This window comes from Bombus fervidus, chromosome 4, assembly GCF_041682495.2.
Source record: "Bombus fervidus isolate BK054 chromosome 4, iyBomFerv1, whole genome shotgun sequence".
Classification (NCBI taxonomy): domain Eukaryota; kingdom Metazoa; phylum Arthropoda; class Insecta; order Hymenoptera; family Apidae; genus Bombus; species Bombus fervidus.
The window spans coordinates 11,083,414-11,106,275 of NC_091520.1; the positions used below are offsets into that span (position 1 = coordinate 11,083,414).

The 22,862-nt window shown below is 25.4% G+C and overlaps 7 protein-coding genes across 11 annotated transcripts; 4 read left to right on the forward strand and 3 right to left on the reverse strand.

Annotated features, from left to right (window-relative positions):
* The first annotated feature begins 84 nt into the window (after positions 1-84).
* Catsup (zinc transporter catecholamines up) lies at positions 85-2,021 on the forward strand. 2 transcript variants are annotated; one of them, XM_072001377.1, is made up of 3 exons: positions 85-1,236; positions 1,313-1,394; positions 1,466-2,021. In XM_072001377.1, exons 1-3 carry the CDS (start codon positions 271-273, stop codon positions 1,639-1,641), a joined length of 1,224 nt encoding a protein of 407 aa, XP_071857478.1. In that variant the 5' UTR covers positions 85-270; the 3' UTR covers positions 1,642-2,021. The 2 variants fall into 2 exon arrangements, with proteins under 2 accessions (XP_071857478.1, XP_071857480.1); XM_072001379.1 differs by having other exon boundaries at positions 87-1,236; positions 1,313-1,388.
* Positions 1,985-4,197, reverse strand: Ttc19 (tetratricopeptide repeat domain 19). The gene is made up of 4 exons (XM_072001382.1): positions 3,601-4,197; positions 3,224-3,486; positions 2,816-3,123; positions 1,985-2,753 (listed from the first exon to the last, which is right to left on the reverse strand). Exons 1-4 carry the CDS (start codon positions 3,898-3,900, stop codon positions 2,557-2,559), a joined length of 1,068 nt encoding a protein of 355 aa, XP_071857483.1. The 5' UTR covers positions 3,901-4,197; the 3' UTR covers positions 1,985-2,556.
* Positions 4,198-4,368: 171 nt separating this feature from the next.
* Positions 4,369-9,764, forward strand: LOC139986215 (uncharacterized). 2 transcript variants are annotated; one of them, XM_072001374.1, is made up of 6 exons: positions 4,370-4,523; positions 5,076-5,668; positions 5,795-6,175; positions 6,357-6,524; positions 7,799-7,994; positions 9,624-9,764. In XM_072001374.1, the coding sequence occupies exons 2-6, from the start codon at positions 5,081-5,083 to the stop codon at positions 9,704-9,706; spliced, it is 1,416 nt and encodes a 471-aa protein (XP_071857475.1). In that variant the 5' UTR covers positions 4,370-4,523; positions 5,076-5,080; the 3' UTR covers positions 9,707-9,764. The 2 variants fall into 2 exon arrangements, with proteins under 2 accessions (XP_071857476.1, XP_071857475.1); XM_072001375.1 differs by lacking the exon at positions 9,624-9,764 and having other exon boundaries at positions 4,369-4,523; positions 6,720-8,031.
* Positions 9,765-10,291: 527 nt separating this feature from the next.
* Positions 10,292-11,316, reverse strand: LOC139986223 (uncharacterized). The gene is made up of 2 exons (XM_072001394.1): positions 10,843-11,316; positions 10,292-10,675 (listed from the first exon to the last, which is right to left on the reverse strand). The coding sequence occupies exons 1-2, from the start codon at positions 10,961-10,963 to the stop codon at positions 10,470-10,472; spliced, it is 327 nt and encodes a 108-aa protein (XP_071857495.1). The 5' UTR covers positions 10,964-11,316; the 3' UTR covers positions 10,292-10,469.
* Positions 11,317-11,390: 74 nt separating this feature from the next.
* Positions 11,391-14,253, forward strand: Rrp1 (Recombination repair protein 1). Of its 2 annotated transcripts, XM_072001380.1 has the most exons (10): positions 11,391-11,491; positions 11,957-12,056; positions 12,291-12,369; positions 12,510-12,566; positions 12,770-13,030; positions 13,105-13,231; positions 13,305-13,448; positions 13,520-13,663; positions 13,751-13,931; positions 14,014-14,253. In XM_072001380.1, the coding sequence occupies exons 3-10, from the start codon at positions 12,328-12,330 to the stop codon at positions 14,129-14,131; spliced, it is 1,074 nt and encodes a 357-aa protein (XP_071857481.1). In that variant the 5' UTR covers positions 11,391-11,491; positions 11,957-12,056; positions 12,291-12,327; the 3' UTR covers positions 14,132-14,253. The 2 variants fall into 2 exon arrangements, with proteins under 2 accessions (XP_071857481.1, XP_071857482.1); XM_072001381.1 differs by lacking the exon at positions 11,957-12,056.
* Rasp (protein-cysteine N-palmitoyltransferase Rasp) lies at positions 14,232-16,942 on the forward strand. Of its 2 annotated transcripts, none has more exons than XM_072001372.1 (7): positions 14,232-14,362; positions 14,932-15,071; positions 15,150-15,581; positions 15,663-15,803; positions 15,871-16,088; positions 16,157-16,491; positions 16,625-16,942. In XM_072001372.1, exons 2-7 carry the CDS (start codon positions 14,997-14,999, stop codon positions 16,726-16,728), a joined length of 1,305 nt encoding a protein of 434 aa, XP_071857473.1. In that variant the 5' UTR covers positions 14,232-14,362; positions 14,932-14,996; the 3' UTR covers positions 16,729-16,942. The 2 variants fall into 2 exon arrangements, with proteins under 2 accessions (XP_071857473.1, XP_071857472.1); XM_072001371.1 differs by lacking the exon at positions 14,232-14,362 and adding an exon at positions 14,597-14,810 and having other exon boundaries at positions 14,890-15,071.
* Positions 16,638-22,561, reverse strand: LOC139986209 (uncharacterized). Its single transcript, XM_072001356.1, has 6 exons — positions 22,424-22,561; positions 21,401-21,781; positions 20,938-21,320; positions 20,758-20,869; positions 20,086-20,530; positions 16,638-20,001 (listed from the first exon to the last, which is right to left on the reverse strand). The coding sequence occupies exons 1-6, from the start codon at positions 22,470-22,472 to the stop codon at positions 18,570-18,572; spliced, it is 2,802 nt and encodes a 933-aa protein (XP_071857457.1). The 5' UTR covers positions 22,473-22,561; the 3' UTR covers positions 16,638-18,569.
* Between the last annotated feature and the right edge of the window lie 301 nt (positions 22,562-22,862).

The following is a 22,862-nucleotide window of genomic DNA, read 5'->3' on the forward strand; positions in this document are numbered from 1 at the left end:
GAATTTTAAATTTATAAACTACCAGAATAGCCAATATTAACAAATCAATGCTGCCAACGTTAATCTGTTATTTTTTTAAAAGAACAAAAGTGATAACGCATCAACCTCTGACGTGGCCGCAATCATGACACAATTCTTTAATTCTGTTTAACATCATAACTACAATATCAAAATTGTTACACTTTTACACTTCTGCACGGATGTTAAGATTACACCAACAACGATACGTAAACCGGTTGTGTTTTAACAAGACTGTGCAAAATTATAGAAATGATCACGACTACACAGGATAACCAACGAAGAAGCCATGCGAATAAATGGATTTCACGAATAGCACTTGGGACGTTTTTATTACTTATACTTCTAAACTTGCCGACTCTTTGTCAAGCTCATTACCATGACGAGTCACCAAGTTTTAAGTATTCCAAGGAAGCTAATGAAATGTACTTAGAAAAACAACATTCTATATATCATAATGAAATTATACATCAACATAAACATGAAGATGATAACTATGACCATCAGCAGAAATCAGTTTTGTCTGACAGGACTTACAACGAAGTGATTTTCAGAGCTACTGTGTCTACCTTAATTATATCAGCAGCACCCTTCCTTATTTTGTTCTTTGTACCTCTAGATAATACTAAAGAAAGTGAACCACTGTTAAAGATATTATTAAGTTTTGCATCTGGTGGTTTATTAGGAGATGCATTTTTACATTTAATTCCTCATGCTTTGGTTCCTCATACACATCTGTCTTCCGAAGAAGTACATTCGCATTCACATTCTCATAACCAAGGTGATGAAGAATCAGAACATGGACATGATATGTCTGTTGGTTTATGTGTATTATTAGGTATCATTATGTTTTTAATTGTTGAAAAAGCAGTGAGAATTATTAAAACAGACCATGGTCACATACATGTACATAATGTCACAGAAAACCTGTCAAAAAAAAATAAAAATGATAAGAAATTACAGAAAGGTTCTGATAAATCTGATATAGACTTTAAAGAAAAAGTAGAAAATTCTGAAAATGAAATAAAAATTGCTGGTTATTTAAATTTAGTTGCTGATTTTTTACATAATTTCACAGATGGTCTTGCTATTGGAGCTAGCTATTTAGCTGGTAAAAATATTGGCTATATTACCACATTTACAATTTTGTTACATGAGGTACCTCATGAAATAGGAGACTTTGCTATTTTAATACAAAGTGGTTATAGTAAAAGAAAAGTAAGATTTAAAAAAAGATGGAGTTAGCAGAATAAATTGTTATGATAAGAATTATATAATGTGACTTTGATTTTAGGCCATGATGCTTCAACTTACAACTGCTGTAGGTGCTTTATTAGGAACTTATGTATCATTACTTGCAGAAGGCATGGGTAAGAGTAAGTTGCAATACATCAATTAAATTCAAATAAATGTTATATTTATCTTAAAATTTAATTAAATATTTTAGGTGATCTTGCAACTATGTGGATTCTTCCATTCACAGCTGGTGGATTTATTTATATAGCTACTGTTTCTGTAATACCAGAACTTTTAATAGATACTAATTTTAGGCAGTCTGTAAAAGAAATTATTGCACTTCTCTTAGGTGTATATATGATGGTACTTATAGCAGAGTATGAGTAGTTTTATATAAAATTTTTTTAACAACATATTGTGATCACTTAATAAGAGTTCATTTAACTGCTATAATAAGAATTCAAAATTAGAATTTATATTTTTACAACGTTCTAATTGTATTGTTTAATGAATGCTAGTGAGTATTCTAATATGTTGTATAACATGAATACCAGTGAAAACAATACTGTATAATTATCATAAATATTAGCATTATATAAAAAAATTGGTACATTTTACGTATCATTCACGTCACAAATAAAAATAGAAAGATCGTGAAAAGACGCGTTATTAAAATATACTGAAACACTGAAATAATTTATTACTAGTTTCATAAGAAATAATAAACATATACCCGTTACACATTCAATATATTTTTCTCAAACGTATTACATGTTTATTTCTACAAACCATTTTATGTTTAATTATTGGCAACGATGTTTTTTACGAAAATTGTGTTAGAACTTCATTTATGCTGTGAGAAGATATATTTTTTACACGTTACATTTATTTATTTTTTTATAGATATTGCTTACACGTATATAGACATGTAACTACTGTAAATGAAAATAAACATTGTATGTTTTCTATATGTATACATAAAAACATATGTATAAAATATTATACATTTTTCTGTAGTTATATCAGTTTTCTATATTACAATAAGAACTTTTATCTAAACACAATGTAAAAATTCATAAAATTATATGCAAATTTGTTTTATTAGAGTCAATAATCTTTACATATGATATAGAATTATCTTTCATTCTACCAATTAATTTTTAAATAAAACGTTTATATATAACGAATATATTATAAATATGTATAATATGTTTAATAATTTTTCACTGTATACATTTTCAATTTCAATATACCTATAAGTTAAACAAATTAAAGTACTGCAATTTAATATTTACATTTATATTACAATATTAAACTTTCTATTTGTTCAAGACATTTTTTAGCTTCCACTACAGTTTCATTGTCATTTCTAGCTTTCGCTAAATTTTCTCCCTTACTACAATTTTTTTTTGCTTCTTCATAAAGTCCTTTTGAAATAAATGCATGTCCCAAGTTGACATGAATGAAACCTAATTCAACCATATCGGGTAACTTGTTTCCTAAAAATATAATAATCTAATTTGGAGCAATTCAAATACAACAATATTTGTATTGAAATTACCTATTTCTGCAGCTTTAGATAAATATTTAATCGTTTCATCATATTTTTGTAGTATATAACAGACACTTGCTAAGTTATTTAATAGAATAACAGTTTGTTCATTTTCTTCACCATTTATTTTTATGGATATATCATAAGCTTTAGTAAAGTACTCGAGAGCATTATTATACTGCGATTGTGAGAAAAGCATAGATGCATATTTTTCTAAATTTAAGCCTAACAATTGTAATACATCTAGATTTTCACTGTTTTTGGCTAAATGATTTTGTAAATGTTGTAAACAAAATTTATAACCATTGTCTGCTTTTCTATATTAATAAAATAAAGTATTTTATTGTTTTAAATTATTAGATATTGTATTTTATAAAAATTTAAAAAATAGATGAAATTTGTTACATGATTGCTTACTGTTTATCTCCTATTTTATCATATGTATCAGCAATTTTAAGACTAATATGAATAATTGCTAAATCATCCTGTGGAACTCCCTTAGCTATTAGTCTCTGTAAAACTGATTTAAATAGCTTTTCTGCTTTTTTATAGTCATTTGTATCATATGCTAGATTTGCCATTACATCATACACATAAGTTATACCATCATAATGTTGCAAAGTTTGTGCTTGGCGCAAAGCAATATGTAGCATTTGCTCTGCTTTTAGAAATTCTTCTTTCTATAAAGTTTGAGAATTATTGCTAAAACTATATTAAAATAAAAAGTTTGCATTTAATACAATAATGCAACATCGTTAGCACTTTTATGATAATATAAGAGTGTTATGTCTAACCTGAATTAGTAAAATTGATCGTTTAATTGTCATTGTTAATTCCTCAACATCATCTTTTTCTTCCTTAGGAAAAAATAAATTAAATAAAAAGCTACCTGATAAAATAAAATGTTTAGTTTGTGGCGAATTTTTCCTTTGTTTAATACTATAATATTTTTTCATCTTATTAATTTGTTGCGAATATATCATAAATGTACTTCTTTTTTTATTCAATAAACAGAAATTTACAATATCATAGTTAGACCTTGTAATTACTTGAAAATATTTGAATGTATTCATGATTATCTTTTGACAATACATTATATCGAACTGTGATTGTTTTAATATAATTTTGTAATGATGAATTATATATACTTTTCATTACATAATTTTTTGATAACTATATACATTTACACATACATGGATGAAAACAAATTCTAATAATGTTTGTGAAAAACAATTGCTTTAAGCGAATACTCTGTTCTCAATTCTACGTATATACACACGTGTATCCAAATTTGTAAGTTACAAAGTAGTAGCAACTGTAGCAAGTGAATTGGAAATCAATTTAAATTAATACACATTATGTGTATAAGTAGATGCAAACTCTCTGGTAGATGTATGAGATGTGTCACGTGTATGAAACTATACCAAAAACGTAGTATGTAATTTTACAAAACAGCGCACATTATTATGTTAATTAATATGTATAATTATTTACTTATGTTCTACTAAGTATTCAGAAACGAAATAGAAATAAAAATATATGCACATTTATGACAAATTATTGTAAATATAATTATATGTAAGTACGATATTGTACAATGTCGTTATAGTATTCTTCGCCCCACCCTTGTTTTTCGTATAGCAATGCTGCACACCTTGATTTCGTGCATTACGTACCTTTTCACCTTACGGATATGAGATAGGTCATATCACAACAGGTAAGAAAGTTTCAGTTGTATCATTTTTTTATATACAAACATAGCAAACATAAAGTATATATATATATATATCTATATATGATATTATCTCCGTTAACTTCATGATAAGGATTGCATATAAATATTTCTCGAAGTTTGGTTCCCATGCATATTCGTACTTTATATGTGTTATCATATTTTTTGCTTCATTGAAACTTTATTATCATGTTGATATAAGTATTACTTAACATAATGACTTACCTTTTTTTATTCTAGAGAACCTTATATATATTTCCAGTTCATGTTTATGTTGCAAATTACATGTCCATGGACACTCCCTATTTTTTTTTTAAATCACTGTTTAATAACATTTATCACCATATTTAGCATATTTTGCAAATATATATATATTTTAATGTATTTTAATATAAAAATTAGTTTAATGTAATTTATGTGAATTGTTTAAATAAAGACATTCTATAAATTAATAAAATATGAAATATAGATATTTAATATTTTTGAGCATTAATTACATATATATATGATTTGCTCTATTTTTTATTATTTCTTTAGTGAAAATGAGCTCACAAGATACAACTGACCATGTGTCAACAGTTAATTCACCTAACATATCTTCAAGAACAAAAAATTGGGTCCAATTTGAAGATGAAGCACCTGTTAAAGATAATAATAGTTTAGAAGAGAAAACTAAAACAAATGCACCAGCTGTAATAAAACCGGAATCAGTAACAGTAAACGTTGAGAAAATTGGAAAATCTGTTGATACTTCAGATAATCAACAATCAAAAAATCATGAATATAGAGGTGCTGTGATATCAACTGAATCCGTCCAAATTAATTTAGATAGGTCAGGTTTAAGTCGTTCCATTACATCTGAAAGTCCAGATCTGAATTTACCATCTGATGTAAGAGTTTCTGATCCTAAGAGTGCTTCTCTGAAGACTATTGATCTCAGAGATGTATCTAATGGCAGAAGTACTACTAATAATATTATAAGTACACCTATTGGAAACATTAGACAAGGTTTTGCTAATGGGGATACTATAGTTACTCTTTTACCAGTTAATACTAGATGGCCATGGATTACTCCAGCTAAATTTCGTCCAGAATTAGTACCAGAAGAATTAATGGCTCAAGGTTTAACGGTAATTGTTTAATTATATTTTATTTCCTTTACACTGTTTTATAAAAATCAATAATTTTATTTTATATTTTTTTGTATGTAAAGTTATGTATATTTATGTATAAGATAATGTATTAAATTTTTACAGCTTACAGTAGAGGATTACGTACATATAATGGAGTTGCTTGTGAATGATGTACGTTTCAATATGTACAATGTATGCTACAAGAGAATTCTTGTGCTTTGGATATTTACTGCATTTATTGTATTACTTGGCTTATTGTTTTCTGGAGTAACTGGTCTTACTTTATTTGGGCTTGGCGTCATGTGGTTAGTCCTCAATGCTGCTGCAATATTTTTTTGCATGTTCATCAAGATAAAATTAAACCACAATCTTGAGAAATGTATGGGTCAAGTGAACAAACATTTACTTCGACATAAAATATTGCTTGGATTGGATGATAGAGGAAAAATTTCATGTCACAAAGTCAATCTTTGCTTTATATACTTTGATACTACAGATTGCATCGTAAGTGTTACTAAATATATTTAATTTATACTATCGAGGCTTAATGTGATTGTTATACGTATTGTACGTTGTTATATGTATTATTTTTAATTAAAATTAACAATTTTGTTTAAAAATTGCTTATATTTTGTTACATATCATTTATATAATATATTCAAGAACTTATTTTATTTTACAATAGAAAAAATTACAAGAAGTTATAGAACGTGAAGAACGCGAAGGAAGAGTAATTGGTGAAGATGGGAATTCCGAAATGCGACGAAAAAAAGAATTACAACAGCGAATGGATATAGATAACAGTGATATTGTAATACAAGGCAATACAACCACCAGAATTTCTCGCAAGCAGGTATGTTATTTTTATTTTAAGTACTTGTACTATATAAGTGGAATTTATATTCACTTATTTAACATATATTTTCTATAGTATATATGATGTTTTTATAAAGTACATTTTACAAAAGTGAACGGTATTTTCCTTGATTTTATAATCATTCTTACAATATTTTATGTTTTTATAAAATAAACTAAAAAAATATATCAGGGTAAAAGCGAACAAGTATTCTGCCGCTATGTACAACGTTGGGCAAAGGATTATTTACGTCGCCGATTGGATTGGACAGTAGACGAAGAAGGTGGAAATCCTTCTTCACCTCGTCACTTAGCATCGGCTTTATGTCCGTGTCAATATATAGAAGAATGGTTACGCAATAAGCCTCATGTTCAAGGCAGAGATTTCTGTCCTAGCTGGAGTAGTTTTCTTAAAGATAGAGGCATTTAAAGCAAAACTATTTGATAGATATAAAAATTAAAAACAGTATTGTTCAAAACAATTTTGATAGATTTAATAATTTTTACTTTGAACTTATTGAAATTAATTTTAATATCAGCATTACAATGGTTTTTAGCAAGACATCTACATTAAATAAAAGATATTTTAAAAGTCAAAGAATTCAAATAGATCTATAGCTATATTAAAGTGTAATAGCTATATTAAAAATAGACAAATCAAAATTTATATTGATGAATGACAACTAGAAAAACTAACTTATACGAAATATGAAAACTACTCATAATTATGTACTTAACTATACAAGATTTTTACTTGTAACAATATTAATTACAATTAAGTTTATATATGATATTAATAAGTGAAATATTTTTCTAGAATTATTTTTTGGTGATTTGGATTTTTAATGATACACTTGGTATTGTTTTTTTTTTTAATTATATTTTTTGTTGACTAATATGATATTAAATATGATATTACTATTAAATTTCATATTTGTATAAAACTTGTATAATTACACATATATGTGTACGTACTACAAGCTTTATTTTTAGTGTTTTATATAATTGTACATAGTATGTAAATTAAAATAATTCAGAATTACAAGCTTAATATACATGTACGTAGGAAATATTTCTGTAAAATGGTAAATGGTAAAAAATTTCTTAAAATATAATACAATCTGGTATGCATTTATGTTTGATAATGTTACCACTTATGCATAACAGATTTTTCAATTTCATGGGCTGGCTATTGATGTTTAAGAAACGGATTTACATTATTACTATTATTTTGGCTCTAGGTTTCTGAATGATGATGGTATGTGTTGACAGGAACGGGCGGAGTTGCTGTTGCTGAGGTATGCATCTCGATGGGCACATCACTTTGTGCGCCGCAGACTTGATCTGGTTATAGACTCACAGGAACGTAATAGAGACATCGCGGGTTTATCTGTTCCACCACGACATTGTGTCTCCGCCCGTTGTCCTTGTCAATTTATTGAGGACCATCTTAAGTACAAGCCTAGAGGCAAGTTAATATTTCGTTCGTTTTTTTTGATGCCGAACTTTGGTGGAAAATAGCTACAATCAGTCATTTCATAATTATAATGTAATCATAATTCGAGGTAGTTAGATCTACTTTTTACACATATGAGAAACTTATATTCCATTATGTAAAGAAATAGCAAATTGAAATTAATTAATATTATATAATTAACCAACATAGGTAGTTACTATCATTAGTAACTATTAGATATATACACAAAACTACATATTCTATAATATTATATTATTTCTTCTAATGATATGAGATTATAAAAAATTTTTGTTTCAGATATCTATATTATATTCTTGTTTAATCTGGCAGTACTTTAAAAATATACTAATTTATATAATCAGAATTCATATATTTTATACATGATATCAAATTTTCTAAGGTCATTTGTTTCATTTTGCTTTATTTTTAATTAATCCAAATAACATTCACCATTTTACAAAATACAGTGACACATTATGTTAAGCACAAAAAAGTGATAAAAGAGATAGATTGTTAACTTAAAAAAAGGAAAGCTATAACCATTCCATTATTGTTACATTATTCTCTACAAATCAAATTATTTTAAAATTCTAAAGACATTTAATACATGCTTTTATAATTATAATGAATTTTATAGAGAAATTATATATATATATTATATATGTGATGCTATATAATTTTCCCATAGTAATATTGGGAAGCTTATACTATATAAATTATATGTGATTAAGAGGAATTTGAATATCATAAAACTGAATATCTTTTGACTTGTAAAAAAAAGTTCCAGTATTCATTTAAGTTAATACAATTTATTCAATTGTAGAAATGATATTAAAGCAGGTTAAAGCAATTTGTCACAATTGCGAATAATTGATTATTATAAATGTTGTAAAAAAAAATACAACAATGAACTTATATATCTCTGAATTCCGTCCTAATTGAACATATCGACGCATTATGTAAAAAATATAATTAATATATTGTATACTTTTATATTCCGTTTAAAAAAATACTTAATACCTATAAATGAATAGAGTTGTTCTACTTTTATATAAAACAAATGTAAAGCACTTTTATATATATATTATTGTTACAGATGTTATAAATAAAAATAAACACATAATATATATGTTTTTTTTGGTGGAGGTACAGTTGTAAAGAAAACCTTTTCATGAAAGTAAATTAACTACTTTGTGTAAGTCGTTTGTTTAGCCTTAAATATCTAGATATACCTTATGTGTATAAATATTTTCCTAAAACATAGGTATTTGTCACTAACCACTGACTAATCCAGGGATGTTACTTGCATGCAGCTGGACTAAAGGCAATACATTTTGATATTTCATTTCAACCACATTTTGTGAGCACATGAAAATCATTCATTAAATAGTATAACTGTAAGTACTGAAATCTGAATTCTTATCATATATGCTTAAACATGATATAGGTAATTGCTTTATATGTTGTTTATACATATAATTACATTATAATCATAAAAATACCATAACACAAAATAGGAAATGTCTTTTTCAAATACATATTTAATTATTTCATCTACATAATATTTTCATATTTTTAACAAAAAATATTAATTTAAAATTTTGTGCATGATTTTTTCAGGATATCCACCTGGCTTTACATGGTGTGCTTATCTTAATGACCCATTAGTTAAGTATGATATTACAGCAGGTATCCCTAATTAACAATATTAATGATTGAATGAATGCACAACAGTATTTATTAAGAGATTTGTAAAGAAAATCATATTAATATCCATTATTCTACTATCTGACTTATTTTTTACTATATTCGAGATATAAGCACAACGAAGTTCATATCATGGATATAATACATAATCCAAATAATATAATAAAGAAAAACAAAATACATTTAAAAAATTGAAATTAATTTATTATTTCATATTCTGAAGTACATGTTCAAATATATACAAAGTATAAATATCATAAACTTAAATAGAGTTTAATTAATGATATTTACTATTGTAACTGTAGTGCCTATGAACTGCCTATAACTATTATATTGGTTTACATTATGTAGAATATGTAAAGATTTACAATTGAGATTAATTTAAGAAAAATCACAATTAATTATATGTATCAAATTATTCAAATATATATTTGTTTATATATATATATTTTGATATATATTGATATACAAATAATATAGAAGAATAATTATGTATAATATTTATTTTTATAAAAAGTTAATTATATATATAATAGAGGGGGTATTAATATTTTATATAAAAATATCTATATACACATGTATAAATTAAAATATAAATATATGTATTATGATAAGTATTATTTTGCATAATTAGCTAATTTTTAGTACATGACATTAATAATTAAAATAATATGAAATTGATAATGATTATATATTAAAATTTTTTTCATATGAAGGATTAATCAGTTGATTTCAGTAGAATTTATAAATATAAAAAATTTATGTTATTAATGCAGCTTGTGCTTGTTTTTTAATATTGTCTGCAAGTTTCCTTATTTCTTCGTTATCAGCTTTCAGCTGTTGTTCTCTTTCTGCAAGAGTAGTTTCCAAATATCTTAACTGTTGTTTTATACTTAAATACATCTTCACATTCTGATAGGTATCAGAAGTATTTGTGTTTATTGAATGTTCTCCAAAAGCTTTATCTGGGAACAAAATTTTTATTTTCGTATAGATCAATATTAATAAATAATGACACAGAATTATTATAAGAAGTAAACATATATAGTTAAGCTAACAATGAAGCTATAGCTCAAAACATTAGTTTAATATTCTTATTACAGCCATTAATAGTAAAGTAACGAAATAATACCTTTATTAATTATTTTAAATGCTATGTCATCTATAGGAGCATTATTAAGGTCTTCTAATATATGTTCAGAATCCGGAATATGAGGTCTCGGTGGTAAATTGTTCTTTTTATTACTAAACATATTTAATTTGATGCTATATTCGTTTTACTTCTCCCTCTTGCGATCGTTGTAGGTGCACACAGATACATAATCACTTAAGTTTATTAATATTAATATCATACGAGCTTAGCATAAGCAAATCTGTGTCAGGAAGATCAATAGAAAGGTAGATATTTCGTCTGTTTCAAGTTTGTCTCATTCCCTCTTCCCCCGTGCTGGAATTTTTTCTTACGGGGATAAGACATACAAGTACAACAAAGAACCCACGACCACGGTCATATAAAAGGCACTACACTTATATACTGAAACCTGACGAAACTTAGGAAAAACCGTCCGAAAATTAAGCTGTTACTATTTATGAAAAATCAACATGGAGGACAACAAGGTTCTCGTTCTCGTTCAGCGCATGCGTGATTTGTTGATCTTTCATATTGATTTTGTAAGACTCATATTCGGACGGTTTACCCTAGCAAATGCCGAAATGTGATCGAGATCTATTTATATGATCGTGCGACGGAACCTTAAACAGACCATGGCGTGTATGGCCACGTATGGTCAATTGAACACACAGGCACTAACCACAGCTATCACATCTATCGATGCTTTGGCATGCATACTAGGGTCTAGGCCCACCTATTAATACCTATAAGCTCTCATATAGTCATTAAGAAGGAAATTAAGATTACATTAAATGAATTATAAAGTTACTGATGTTTAAAGTTGGAATACTCTCGTACCAACTTAAGTATATCTCCTTTAACTAAGCTTCTTGGAAAAAGTATCATTAATGCAAATTATATATACATATTAAATTATACATAAAAATTACGAAATGAAAATTTTTTTAAATCAAGAAATATAAATCATTTTCGCTATCTTGCGATGTAAATAGTGTGTACTATGCTGGAAGAGAAATAAACAATAAATTATTTTTGATATTATTTAAATTTATAGAAATTTGTATTAAATTTAAAATCACATAATATTTTTTTCAGTAAATATATTTCTTTTCAGAAATAAATTTACGTAGCTATATACTATTATCATAGAGGAAATTCCTCTCTACTATTATCTGCTATTACTATTACTTCACATTCATACTTCGTATTACCAGGTATCACATTTGTTATACATTTGTTTTAAATATGTATCTTATCATTTTATAAATTTCTAAGTTTCAAATTAAATATAAATTTTAATATTCTATCTATAAATTTAGTAATTCAATTATGGTAATTAAAAAATTTATAATATAAAAGAACAATATATGCAAGATATTTAATTTAAGAATTAATAATTTATCTTCCTAAATACGTTGTCTGTTTTTATGTAAATCTTTCTCTTTTAGTTTATGTGTGTGTTAAACAGTCAATTGAATTAAATTCATGATATCGCGCAGTTTTCAAACTTCCTTCAGGATCGTGCCGGTAACGTACTACTCTTTGTGTGTTATACACTTTATATGTTTTAGATATATTAAAATAGATCAAATATTTATGACATAGTAAAATAGAATAAAAAAAGTCATTTCGATATTGCTAATATCATAATATTAATAATTTTTTAGCGATTTCTGTGTAACAACGTAATCAACATGCCTCCAAAACAAACTCGAGCTCCAAAGGTTAGACAATTAAACAAATCATACTTTAAATATTTTTATCAGTGTAATAAAACAATAATTTTGTGTTAGGATATATATTTTTATAAATGTAATTGCAACACTTTGTTCAAAATGTTTTATGTAATTCAATTATAGAATATGTTACTGCAAAATATTGAGCAATTTATAAAAGAGATATTTACTTTGCTTTTATTTTGAATTAGGAAAATTCTATGGGAATTAAAAGTGAAAAAAAAAATAAAGTAAAATCAGAAGCAACAAAGAAAAGATCTAAACGTAGTACAGATGATAACGAAGAACCTACTGCAAAGCGTTTCAAAACAGACAAAAAATCAATTTTGAATAGAATAGATACAAATTTAAATGAAATTGATTTTGGTTGTTCAAAGTTAAATGCAAAAGGAAACAAATATAATTTAAAAATTTCCAGTTGGAATGTTTCTGGCATAAGAGCGGTCATTAAAGTATGGTAACAATTTTATTATATTCTGTAGCTTTTAATGAAATTTTATGTCAGTTTGATATTATATTGATTTAGAAAAATGGAGCAGAATATATGTTGAAAGAAGATGCAGACATAATTGCATTACAAGAGACCAAATGTGATAAAAATAAGTTACCTGAAGAAGTTAAATTAAATGGATATCATTATTATTTTCTTGAGAGTAAAGAACTATTTTATAATCTATTATAAATTTTTATTTATAAAATAACAAATTATATATATGTTATAAATAGGTAAAAAACCTGGATATTGTGGTGTTGCATTATACACAAAAGAAAAACCAATTGATATAAAATATGGTTTAGATAATGTTGAATTTGATAGTGAAGGGAGATTAATTACTGCAGAATATTCAAATTTCTACTTAGTTAATGTTTGTAAGTTATTCGGACTTTCTATGGATAAAAATCTGTGGATATTATATACTAAATTTTGTAATTGTATATAGATGTTCCTAATGCTGGTCAAAAATTAATAACATTGCCAAAAAGATTGAAGTGGAACGAAGCTTTTAAAGCTTATGTAAAGAATCTGGATGAAAAGAAACCTGTTATTATTTGTGGTGATATGAATGTTGCTCACCAAAAAATAGGTAGAATTCTTTTCATTCATTAAATTATTCCTTCCTAATTTTTGAAAATTAATGAAATTATAAAGACTAATTTCATAATTTGTTTAGATCTCAAAAATCCAGACACGAATAAAAAAAATGCTGGATTTACACAGGAGGAACGAAGTGGTATGACAGATTTCTTAGATGCAGGATTTGTGGATACTTTTAGAGCTTTATATCCTGATAAGGAAGGTGCATACACATTTTGGTCATATTTTGCTAATGCACGTAGTAAAAATATAGGATGGTGAGTATAAAAAATTTGTTTATTATGAATTTAAATATAAAAAATAGAATCTTCATATTATATTTTATAATTTTTTATATAGGAGACTAGACTATTTTTTGGTGTCAAAACAAATTAAGGATAATGTTTGTGACAATGTTATAAGGGATAAGGTGTATGGGAGTGATCATTGTCCTATTGTACTTTACATTAACATATGATTAAATATGTATAACTGAATGCATACTTTATACTTATACTATGTGTTCAAGTAATTTACTAAGTTTGTTGTATTTAACCTATTTATTTCGTGTTCTAAAAATAAAATTTTATTTGAAAAATATCATTTCATATTTATTATTACAGCGATAACATAAAATCTGATTTTTTTAATAGAAATAAATATTTGCAGATAATGGATATCTGAATCCTTTTATTTTTCTCTACACTGTGTAAGATACATTTCTAAATAGTATTCAATATATTGAATTAATATAATTTTAACATTAACCTAACATAAATGATACTTTTGAGGTCTAACCTAATCTCAGATATAAAACTTGATACATTTTATCTCTAGTATTTACTACCGTTTATGTTTTTTAAATAATTGTTTTCGACGGTTTTGAAATAAATTACAGTACCTTCATTCAAATCTCAATAAATCAACTTTTAACAAAATGTATAACATAAAAATCTTACGATCCTTTATCAATAATGATTGAAGAATAAAAGCAATAACTGTAACAAAAACGAACCGATAAATTTAATTGTAATTGGAAATGACTTCGGCAACGGACAAGATTATTAAATTGTATAAATATGAAAGTTTCTTATATTTTCTTCTGTGGACTGGTGCAGTATTATATTCCATTTATAAAGTATTTTTAATTAATTCTTGTAAGAATTTAAGCATTTATTTTATGTCTATCTGTTATAAATGTATATCTATATTTCAAATTATGTACATAACTTTTAGATTTTATTAATTATGATGATTTGTATGGTGATTTTGCACCAGGATGGACATGGATTGGAAGGGAACAAGATATTTCTGATGAAGAATGGAGAATATGGGTACCATTGATGATAAAATTAATACCTTGGTTATTTCTTCATCACTTTATCAGTCATTTTATAAAGATTATATCAAATTCTATGGTGTGACAATTTAGTATTATTCTATATTTTGTTATTTTTCTCTAATTATTTCACTAACAATGTTATATGTTTCTGCAGCTATTGTGTTGTTGGTACATTCTTATATCTTTATTATTTTTGTATTATTGTATTGGAACCTTCAGTATGTTATGTGCATTAATACATCCATGTATGCTCTATATTTTAACATATAAACGTGGCAAATCTATTATATGGATGATAAATATATTATTTTTATTTATAATACATTTTCTTAAAATTCCGGATGGTTCCTTCCAAAATACATTTAAATTAAATGATGAAGAACACTACATTTTAACTCATATATTATGTTGGGTTCAACTAAGAAGCATTAGCTACAGTATGGATAATATAAAATCACATTTAGAAAATAAATGTGATTATATACTCTCTTTTGTACAGAATCTTTTATACAAATTGGCATATTGTTTATATTTGCCTACATTATCCTTAGGACCACTAGTTTTATATCAGGAATTCATTAATTCTGTATGTATCATATTTTATTAAAATCGTGTTTGTTTTTAATTATTGAGAACAAATGAGAAATACGTTTTTACATTCTTACAGGTAAAAGGATCATTTCAATTTCTGCGACCTGCAAATCTTGAAAATTTTCTTTTTAATGTCATTAGATACATTTTCTGGATACTGTTCGCTGACTTTTTTTTGCATTTTCTTTATTTTAGTGCAATACAATATCATCCAGAGGTAAAGTTATTTTTCTACATATAGTATTTTTCATTGAAAATCTATCTATTTATTTTCATAAAAACAGGTTGTTAAGGATTTAAATCCATGGGCTTTATATGGATTAGGATATTGTATGGGGCAATTTTTTTTAATTAAGTATGTCGTAGTATATGGACTCAATCACACTTTATGTGCAATAGATAATATAAAAGCTCCCCCTCAACCTAAATGTGTAGCAAGAATTCATTTGTATTCTGACATGTGGAAATATTTTGATCAAGGTTTATACAAGTTTCTTATTAGGTATGATTAAAATATATAAATATGATATGTAATTATAACGAAAATTTTCAAAACAAAACATTTTTCAGATATATTTATGTACCTTCGTTGAAATCAAATTTTAACAAATTACTCGCCTCGCTTTTATGTTTTACATTCGTTTTTTTATGGCATGGGATGCAGATAAACATTTTTATTTGGGCATTTCTAAATTTTGTAGGATTAAATATTGAAAGTTTAATGAAATTAACTGGTGAAAACAAATATTTTTTAAACATACGAAAAAGATATCTGTCACAAACAAATGCGAGACGATTTCATTGCATCTTAACAAGTCCTCTATTAGCAATGTCTGTAATATCTAATTTTTACTTTTTTGTTGGAGAAGAAATTGGAAATATTTACATCTCTAGAATATTACATGGTACTATTTTATTGTATTTTACAACTTATTTACAACTTTATTATTTCAAATAAAAGTAAACAAATATGTATTATATAATTTTTGTGTAGTTCACAGAGTTGTTTACTTTAAATTTTTGCATGTTTCATTACAGATACATGGTATAGTACATTTGTATTACTCTTCTTCCTTTATTGCTGTTGTCAAGTTTCTATAGATATAAAAAATTGGGAATTACAAAAATATTCAAAATTATAAAAAGCTGAGAATTACACACCACTATACAAAATATTTTGAGAAAATGTATATTTTGTTCATAATTATATTATCAAATAACTTTTAAACATTTTATTGTTTTAAGTACAAAATGAGTATAAAAATACAATATATAACTAAAATTACTTTTTATATTAACATTGTTGTAAGCCTTTAACGTTTATTACAAATGATAATAAAAAATTAGTACAAAGTATATGTATGAATATTTTTTATGTAATTATTATTGTATTTATGATATACTATTAATAACCAACTTTATCATACCTACAAGGCACATTATATTTCGTAATATATAAATTTTTGAGAAAATAATTTTTTACTTCTTTCCTTTTATGTTTTATATAATATTTAATCAATTTATTTGTTTACATGTTTCTACAGAGATACACGAAATGCTTCTGTCTTATTCATATACCTTAAGACACTCACATTTTTATTTTTGAAACTTTACATTAAAATATATTTTCATTAAAAAGTTTCAATTGTACTTTATCTTTAGAAAAGATAAACAAAATTTTATGTAAATTTTCAATATTAAGCTTCAAGCAGTAAAAAACCCGAATTTGTTATTTATGAATGTTAATTTCACTATTATTTTTATTCATTGATATTTATAATCGTTGTTTTGAGTGAAAGAGAATTTTTAAGTCACCTACGTATAATAATTTGAATTTTTGAAATTTGTTTTTCTGTAATGAAATACTGCAATATAAATTACTCAACTTTTTTTTAGCAAATATATTCAATATATTATATTATTCCTTGAATATTAATATCTGCAAGATAATAATAATAAATTGTTTATATATTTTTATAAGAAAACGTTGAGAATATGTATAATATCAAGAAAACCTTAAATTTTTATGGAAGACATTTTTGAGCTATATTTGAAGAAATATAAGTATCTCAAAATATTAAAAAAGATAGCACAATGAATACGATTATTTGCTGTTTATAAATGTTGTACATTTTGCGATAAAAATATGATCTATATATATAAAAGAAGAAAGTGTGCTACAAATAGAAACAGGTAATACATTCTCCATAAATTGCTTAAAATAAATATAAAATATAATGAACAATATTTTTGTAATTCATTTAAGCAAAATATATGAGAACTTAGAAAGTAACCACCAGTGATATTAAAAATTTCTGTTTGGCTAAGCAAATTATGAATTTGTACTACATTTTCCAATATTTGGCACACAAACAAATATAATTGTTATTAAGTATCTAAATTTCTACTGTAGTAAGTAAATTAATAATAACTTTTATATAATTGATTTGTTAATATATACATAAAAAACTGTTATAGAAAATTTAATAAACGCTATCTTTTCAATTCTAACATCTGGAATGCCTAATAAAAACTTTATGACATCTATAATTTGTTTTCAGAAATTATAGGTTGAACAGTTTTAGAAATAATTTTATGTCACTTGAAAACAATATATGTGTATGTATATATATAAATGCATTTTTATTTAATTTTTAAACTTTATTATATATCAAAGCTATGCTAATACTGTGTACTTTGTATGATCGAAATCATATAAAAATATTTTATTAAATGCATTCTTTTCTGAAGATTTATTATTATATATATTGAACTTTCTTTCTTCAAATAATAAAAGGTTATTAAATCTACACTTCTAACAATATTTACATATACAAAAATTCAAAACATTATTGTAGTATTATTTATACTACAAGTGCATTTTTATTAAAACTGTATCCATAGAAATAGGGAATTTATCTTAAAATTATATCTTTTTTAATGCGAATGCCTGATTCAGAAAAAATTAAAAAACTTTTAATGCTTACTTACTTTTCTCAAATATCTGTTCTTTAATTTCAGTATCAGCAGTATTATTTTGATCAATTTTAAGGATATTATTTTGTAACGTATTATTGGTCAACAATAAAATTGTATTTTGATTTTCATTTTGGTTTATATTAATAGCTTGCATGTGTTTATTCAAGAGCGTAAATTTTTTACTTTTATTTAATTGTGTTTTTGATTGAGTTTGTGGAAATATATTAATGCATTTATTTTGTACTATTATACTAGTTAAAGGTTCATTATGAATATATAAGCGTTGCTCAACTTGGTTTAATAACTTTTGATCTTTTTCAAAAACATAATTTGGAGATGCAATCACTCGATTCTTTATCGAATTTGTTATAACTGTTTGATAATTGCTTAATTTTTTATCTTCTTGTAATAGACAATCTTCATTTTGATTCGCCAAAGTTTCCGTAATTGATATTGTTTTATTAGTAATTTGATTAATTCCTTGCAATGTATTTAAATCTATTAAGTCTTCTGAAACAATCTCATGGGTCTCCATTTCTTGAAAAGGTTTGCAATTAAGAGTAGTAATATCATTATTTTCTTTTTCATATTTGATATGTTCTTGACTAAGTATTATATGTTCATTACTATCTTTGTTCTTTGTTTTCATATGGGTATCTACTTGCATTAATTTTGTTTGTTGTTCACTTACAGAATTATTGGATTCCTCATCAAAATAATTTTCAGTTTCATTAATTATATGTATAGGATTCTTAATTTGATTTTCAGCGAATTTAAAATTTTCTTGAAATTCTATACTATTCTCATTTTCTAAATCTTTAACTAAGTTGCTATATTCTACTTTAATATATGATGATGCTTCATTTATATTATGATAAATTATTTCAGGTTGACCAACATTATCATGACATATGATTTGATTATTTCCATCTTTAACTATTTCTAACTTAATATAAGAACCACTTTGCAACTGTGGCAATTTATCTTCTACTTTATCTGCATATTCATCTGATAAACTATTTTCGTCTTTATTAAAAACTCTATTTTTTATAGATAATTCAGTCTCTATCGATTCAGTCTTATTTAAATGAGGTTCTGAACACACCTCGTAAGTTTCAAAACAATTTTTAATAATTTGTATTGTATCACTTGATTTCCAATTTTTATCACTATCAGTGGTATCATTATTTATAATATACTCCTCAGTTGCAGTATTTTGTAATTGATCATTATCATTTTGACAATGCATGATTGTTTTTGTTGCAATTATGCCTTCATCTATTATGTGATCTTTATTTGTATTATTCTTTTTCTTTCTATTAGTTCGAACTTTTTGAAAATCTTCTTCCGACAGATACAGCAACTCTCCAGTAGTTGTTAGAACTTTTCCATGTCTTGTTTTTAAATGACGTTTGTAAGTGTTTCTTGTTTTAAATCTGATTAATATAAAAATATCTTTTTTAATAAAAAAGTATTATATTATAAATATCTTTAATATATTGTATTCAACATTAGCTTACCGTTGTCCACAATCATCACATCCAAATGGTGCTTCACCAGTATGTCTACGTCTGTGTTCTCTGAAATGTGATGGATGCCTAAATTTCTTTCCACAATCAGCGCATGTAAATCGCGTTTGATTTTGATGAATTAACATGTGATATTTCAAGCTATGTCTTCTCGTAAAAACTGCTCTGCATATACGACACTCATATGGTTTTATTCCAGCATGACTGCGATAATGAGACACCAATGTTGTAGGTGCTGTGAAACTTCGTGGTGGATTACAAATTCGACATTCGAGATTACTTCCAGTTGGATTTCCCTTTTTCTTTATACGATCCATAAAAGCTAATGCCATTTCTCTTTCCTCTTTACTAGTACCTATAAATTTTGCTTTCCCTTTGGGTTTACTAGTTATAATTTCTGTATTTTTGTCACCATTTTCAGTTGACCATGATATTTCTGAAAATAAACCAAAATATTTATATTACATATAAATAAAGAGAAATAAACATAAAAATATGTATTTATATTACATAAATAAGACATGCTATAATATGACACACATACAGGATGCATTAAAGTATTATAATAAGTAAGAAAATTGTATTTATTGCACCATCTGTACATTTCAATGTTTTCGGATATAATACATGCATTAAAGTATTATAAATGTTTTATACAGTTACCTGGCAAATAAACGGTATCAGATTTTTGATTGATTTTTTCTGACAATTTTTTATTAATACGTGGATATTCTTTCATATGAACACTGTCAGCACCAACAACCATAAGTACAATCTATATAAGGAAAAAATTGTATTTAAAAATTACACACATTATATTTTTATTTCATATTTACTACTTACATTTTCATCTGTCATATTTTCAAGAGAATTGTTAAATGGTGATGTTTCTTTCTTGCTAGGAATTTCATCTTTTAAGCGTTCAAAATAACTATGATCTCCAAGAACTTTAAAATCCATTCTTTCTGTATCTTTCTGTTCAGAATTATGTATTTTTTTAGAATTTTCTACTGCTTCAACATTTTTCTTTTTATCTAACTCATTAAAAGTCGAATCATTTAACAAAATATTTCTTAAGTAATTTGTTGATTTTTCTGTAATAACATTCTTATTCTCTTTATTTAATGTTTCCTGAGGTTTCCGTGATTGTTGTAATCTGCTTTTCTTACTTTGAGGACTAATTTTATAATTTTTGTAACTTACTGACTTTGCAGTAAAAGTTTTATCTATAAAATATAATTTATGTTTTATAATTAATAGATAACTTCTTTCCTTATAAGCAGGTGTAAATGTTATGTTTACTTACATGCTTCTTTATTAGTTTTTAAATATTCTAAATGTTCTGCTAAATGTGCTTTAATAGACATTCTTGCTCTTCCTTCGCTTGCAAAACTAGTATATTTTTGTACACATCCAATGACAAGAGCACATGTATATGAGTATTGCCTTTTTAATTCATCACTTGTGAAAATAGAAAATTGTTTAACTAATTGTGATGCAGGCATAGAGAGAAGCTGTGGCACATTAAAGGTTAATTCATGAGCCTTCCTTTTTACATAATCTGTTTTTGACTTGCATTGTGATGGTAGTGATAATTTACTACGCTTTTTCTCTGAATGTAACGTCTGAGATGCAACTTCTGCGAGCATATCTAATAATGCACCTGGACTATCATTTCCCATAATACCTAAAATGGTCATTATTGCAAAATGAAATGATTTTGTTATTATGGTATACTTTTAAAAAGTTTTTAGAAAAAATTAATATATATTCATTTCGTAAATAAAACAAACCAGTTTATATAATAAAAAATTAATAGTTAATAATTAATAAGCCTATATTTTTCATTATTTAAAATATGACTATACAAATTTTGCAATGTGAAAGAATACATAAACTTATGGAATGAATTTTCGATTCTTTATTAAGGAGTTTCAGTGATATATCTTTATTTTATTCATCGTGTCAAATGTTAATATTTATTGAACAATAAATGTATAAATCTTTATTAACGTTATGACATATGACGGTTTTCGAAAAAATTCTCAAATCTTAACTTTGTTATTCTATAAAAATAATAAAAAATTTGTTACATTTTTAATATTGCAAAATATTAAAATACTACGAAAAAATTAATTTTTATTTTTTTTACATATGGAAATCAAATTTGTTTTTCAAGCGTCATTCTAGCAGACGCCATAAGGACGCCCAGCAGACGGTTTTTCAATTCTTCTTTACTATGTTCTTAACAAAGTATGTATATTTTTTATTAATATTACTACATTCAGGAGAAGATAATATCAGTTACTTAAAACGAATAAACAAATACCTCCATTATATGAATTAGAAGCATATTCATGGTTTATTTTGGTGTTCATTATGGGATTTGTATTCGCGGCGTATCTTCATTCCACTGCCTTCTGTGCACAACAGGTTCCTTTTTGTTGCTTCCTTGTTTGCTTCCTTTCTTGTCAATCCTGAGTCCTGAGTTCAGTATTGCCAATCTGTGAAACAAAGATCTGTATACGCATGTAAAACTTGATGTAAAAATTTGTAGTTCATTTTTATATAACTGAAAATGTTTTATCTCCGAAGATGGTTCTTTATTTAGATAACAGATTGTGCAATTTACAAATAAAAAGTTTCTATTTTGTTATCATTTATAATTAAGTACATATTACAATATTACAGGTAATATTGAATGTAATGTAAAATTAAATATAGTCTAAATATTAAATATGAGTATCCTTTTATTTTTAATAATTATG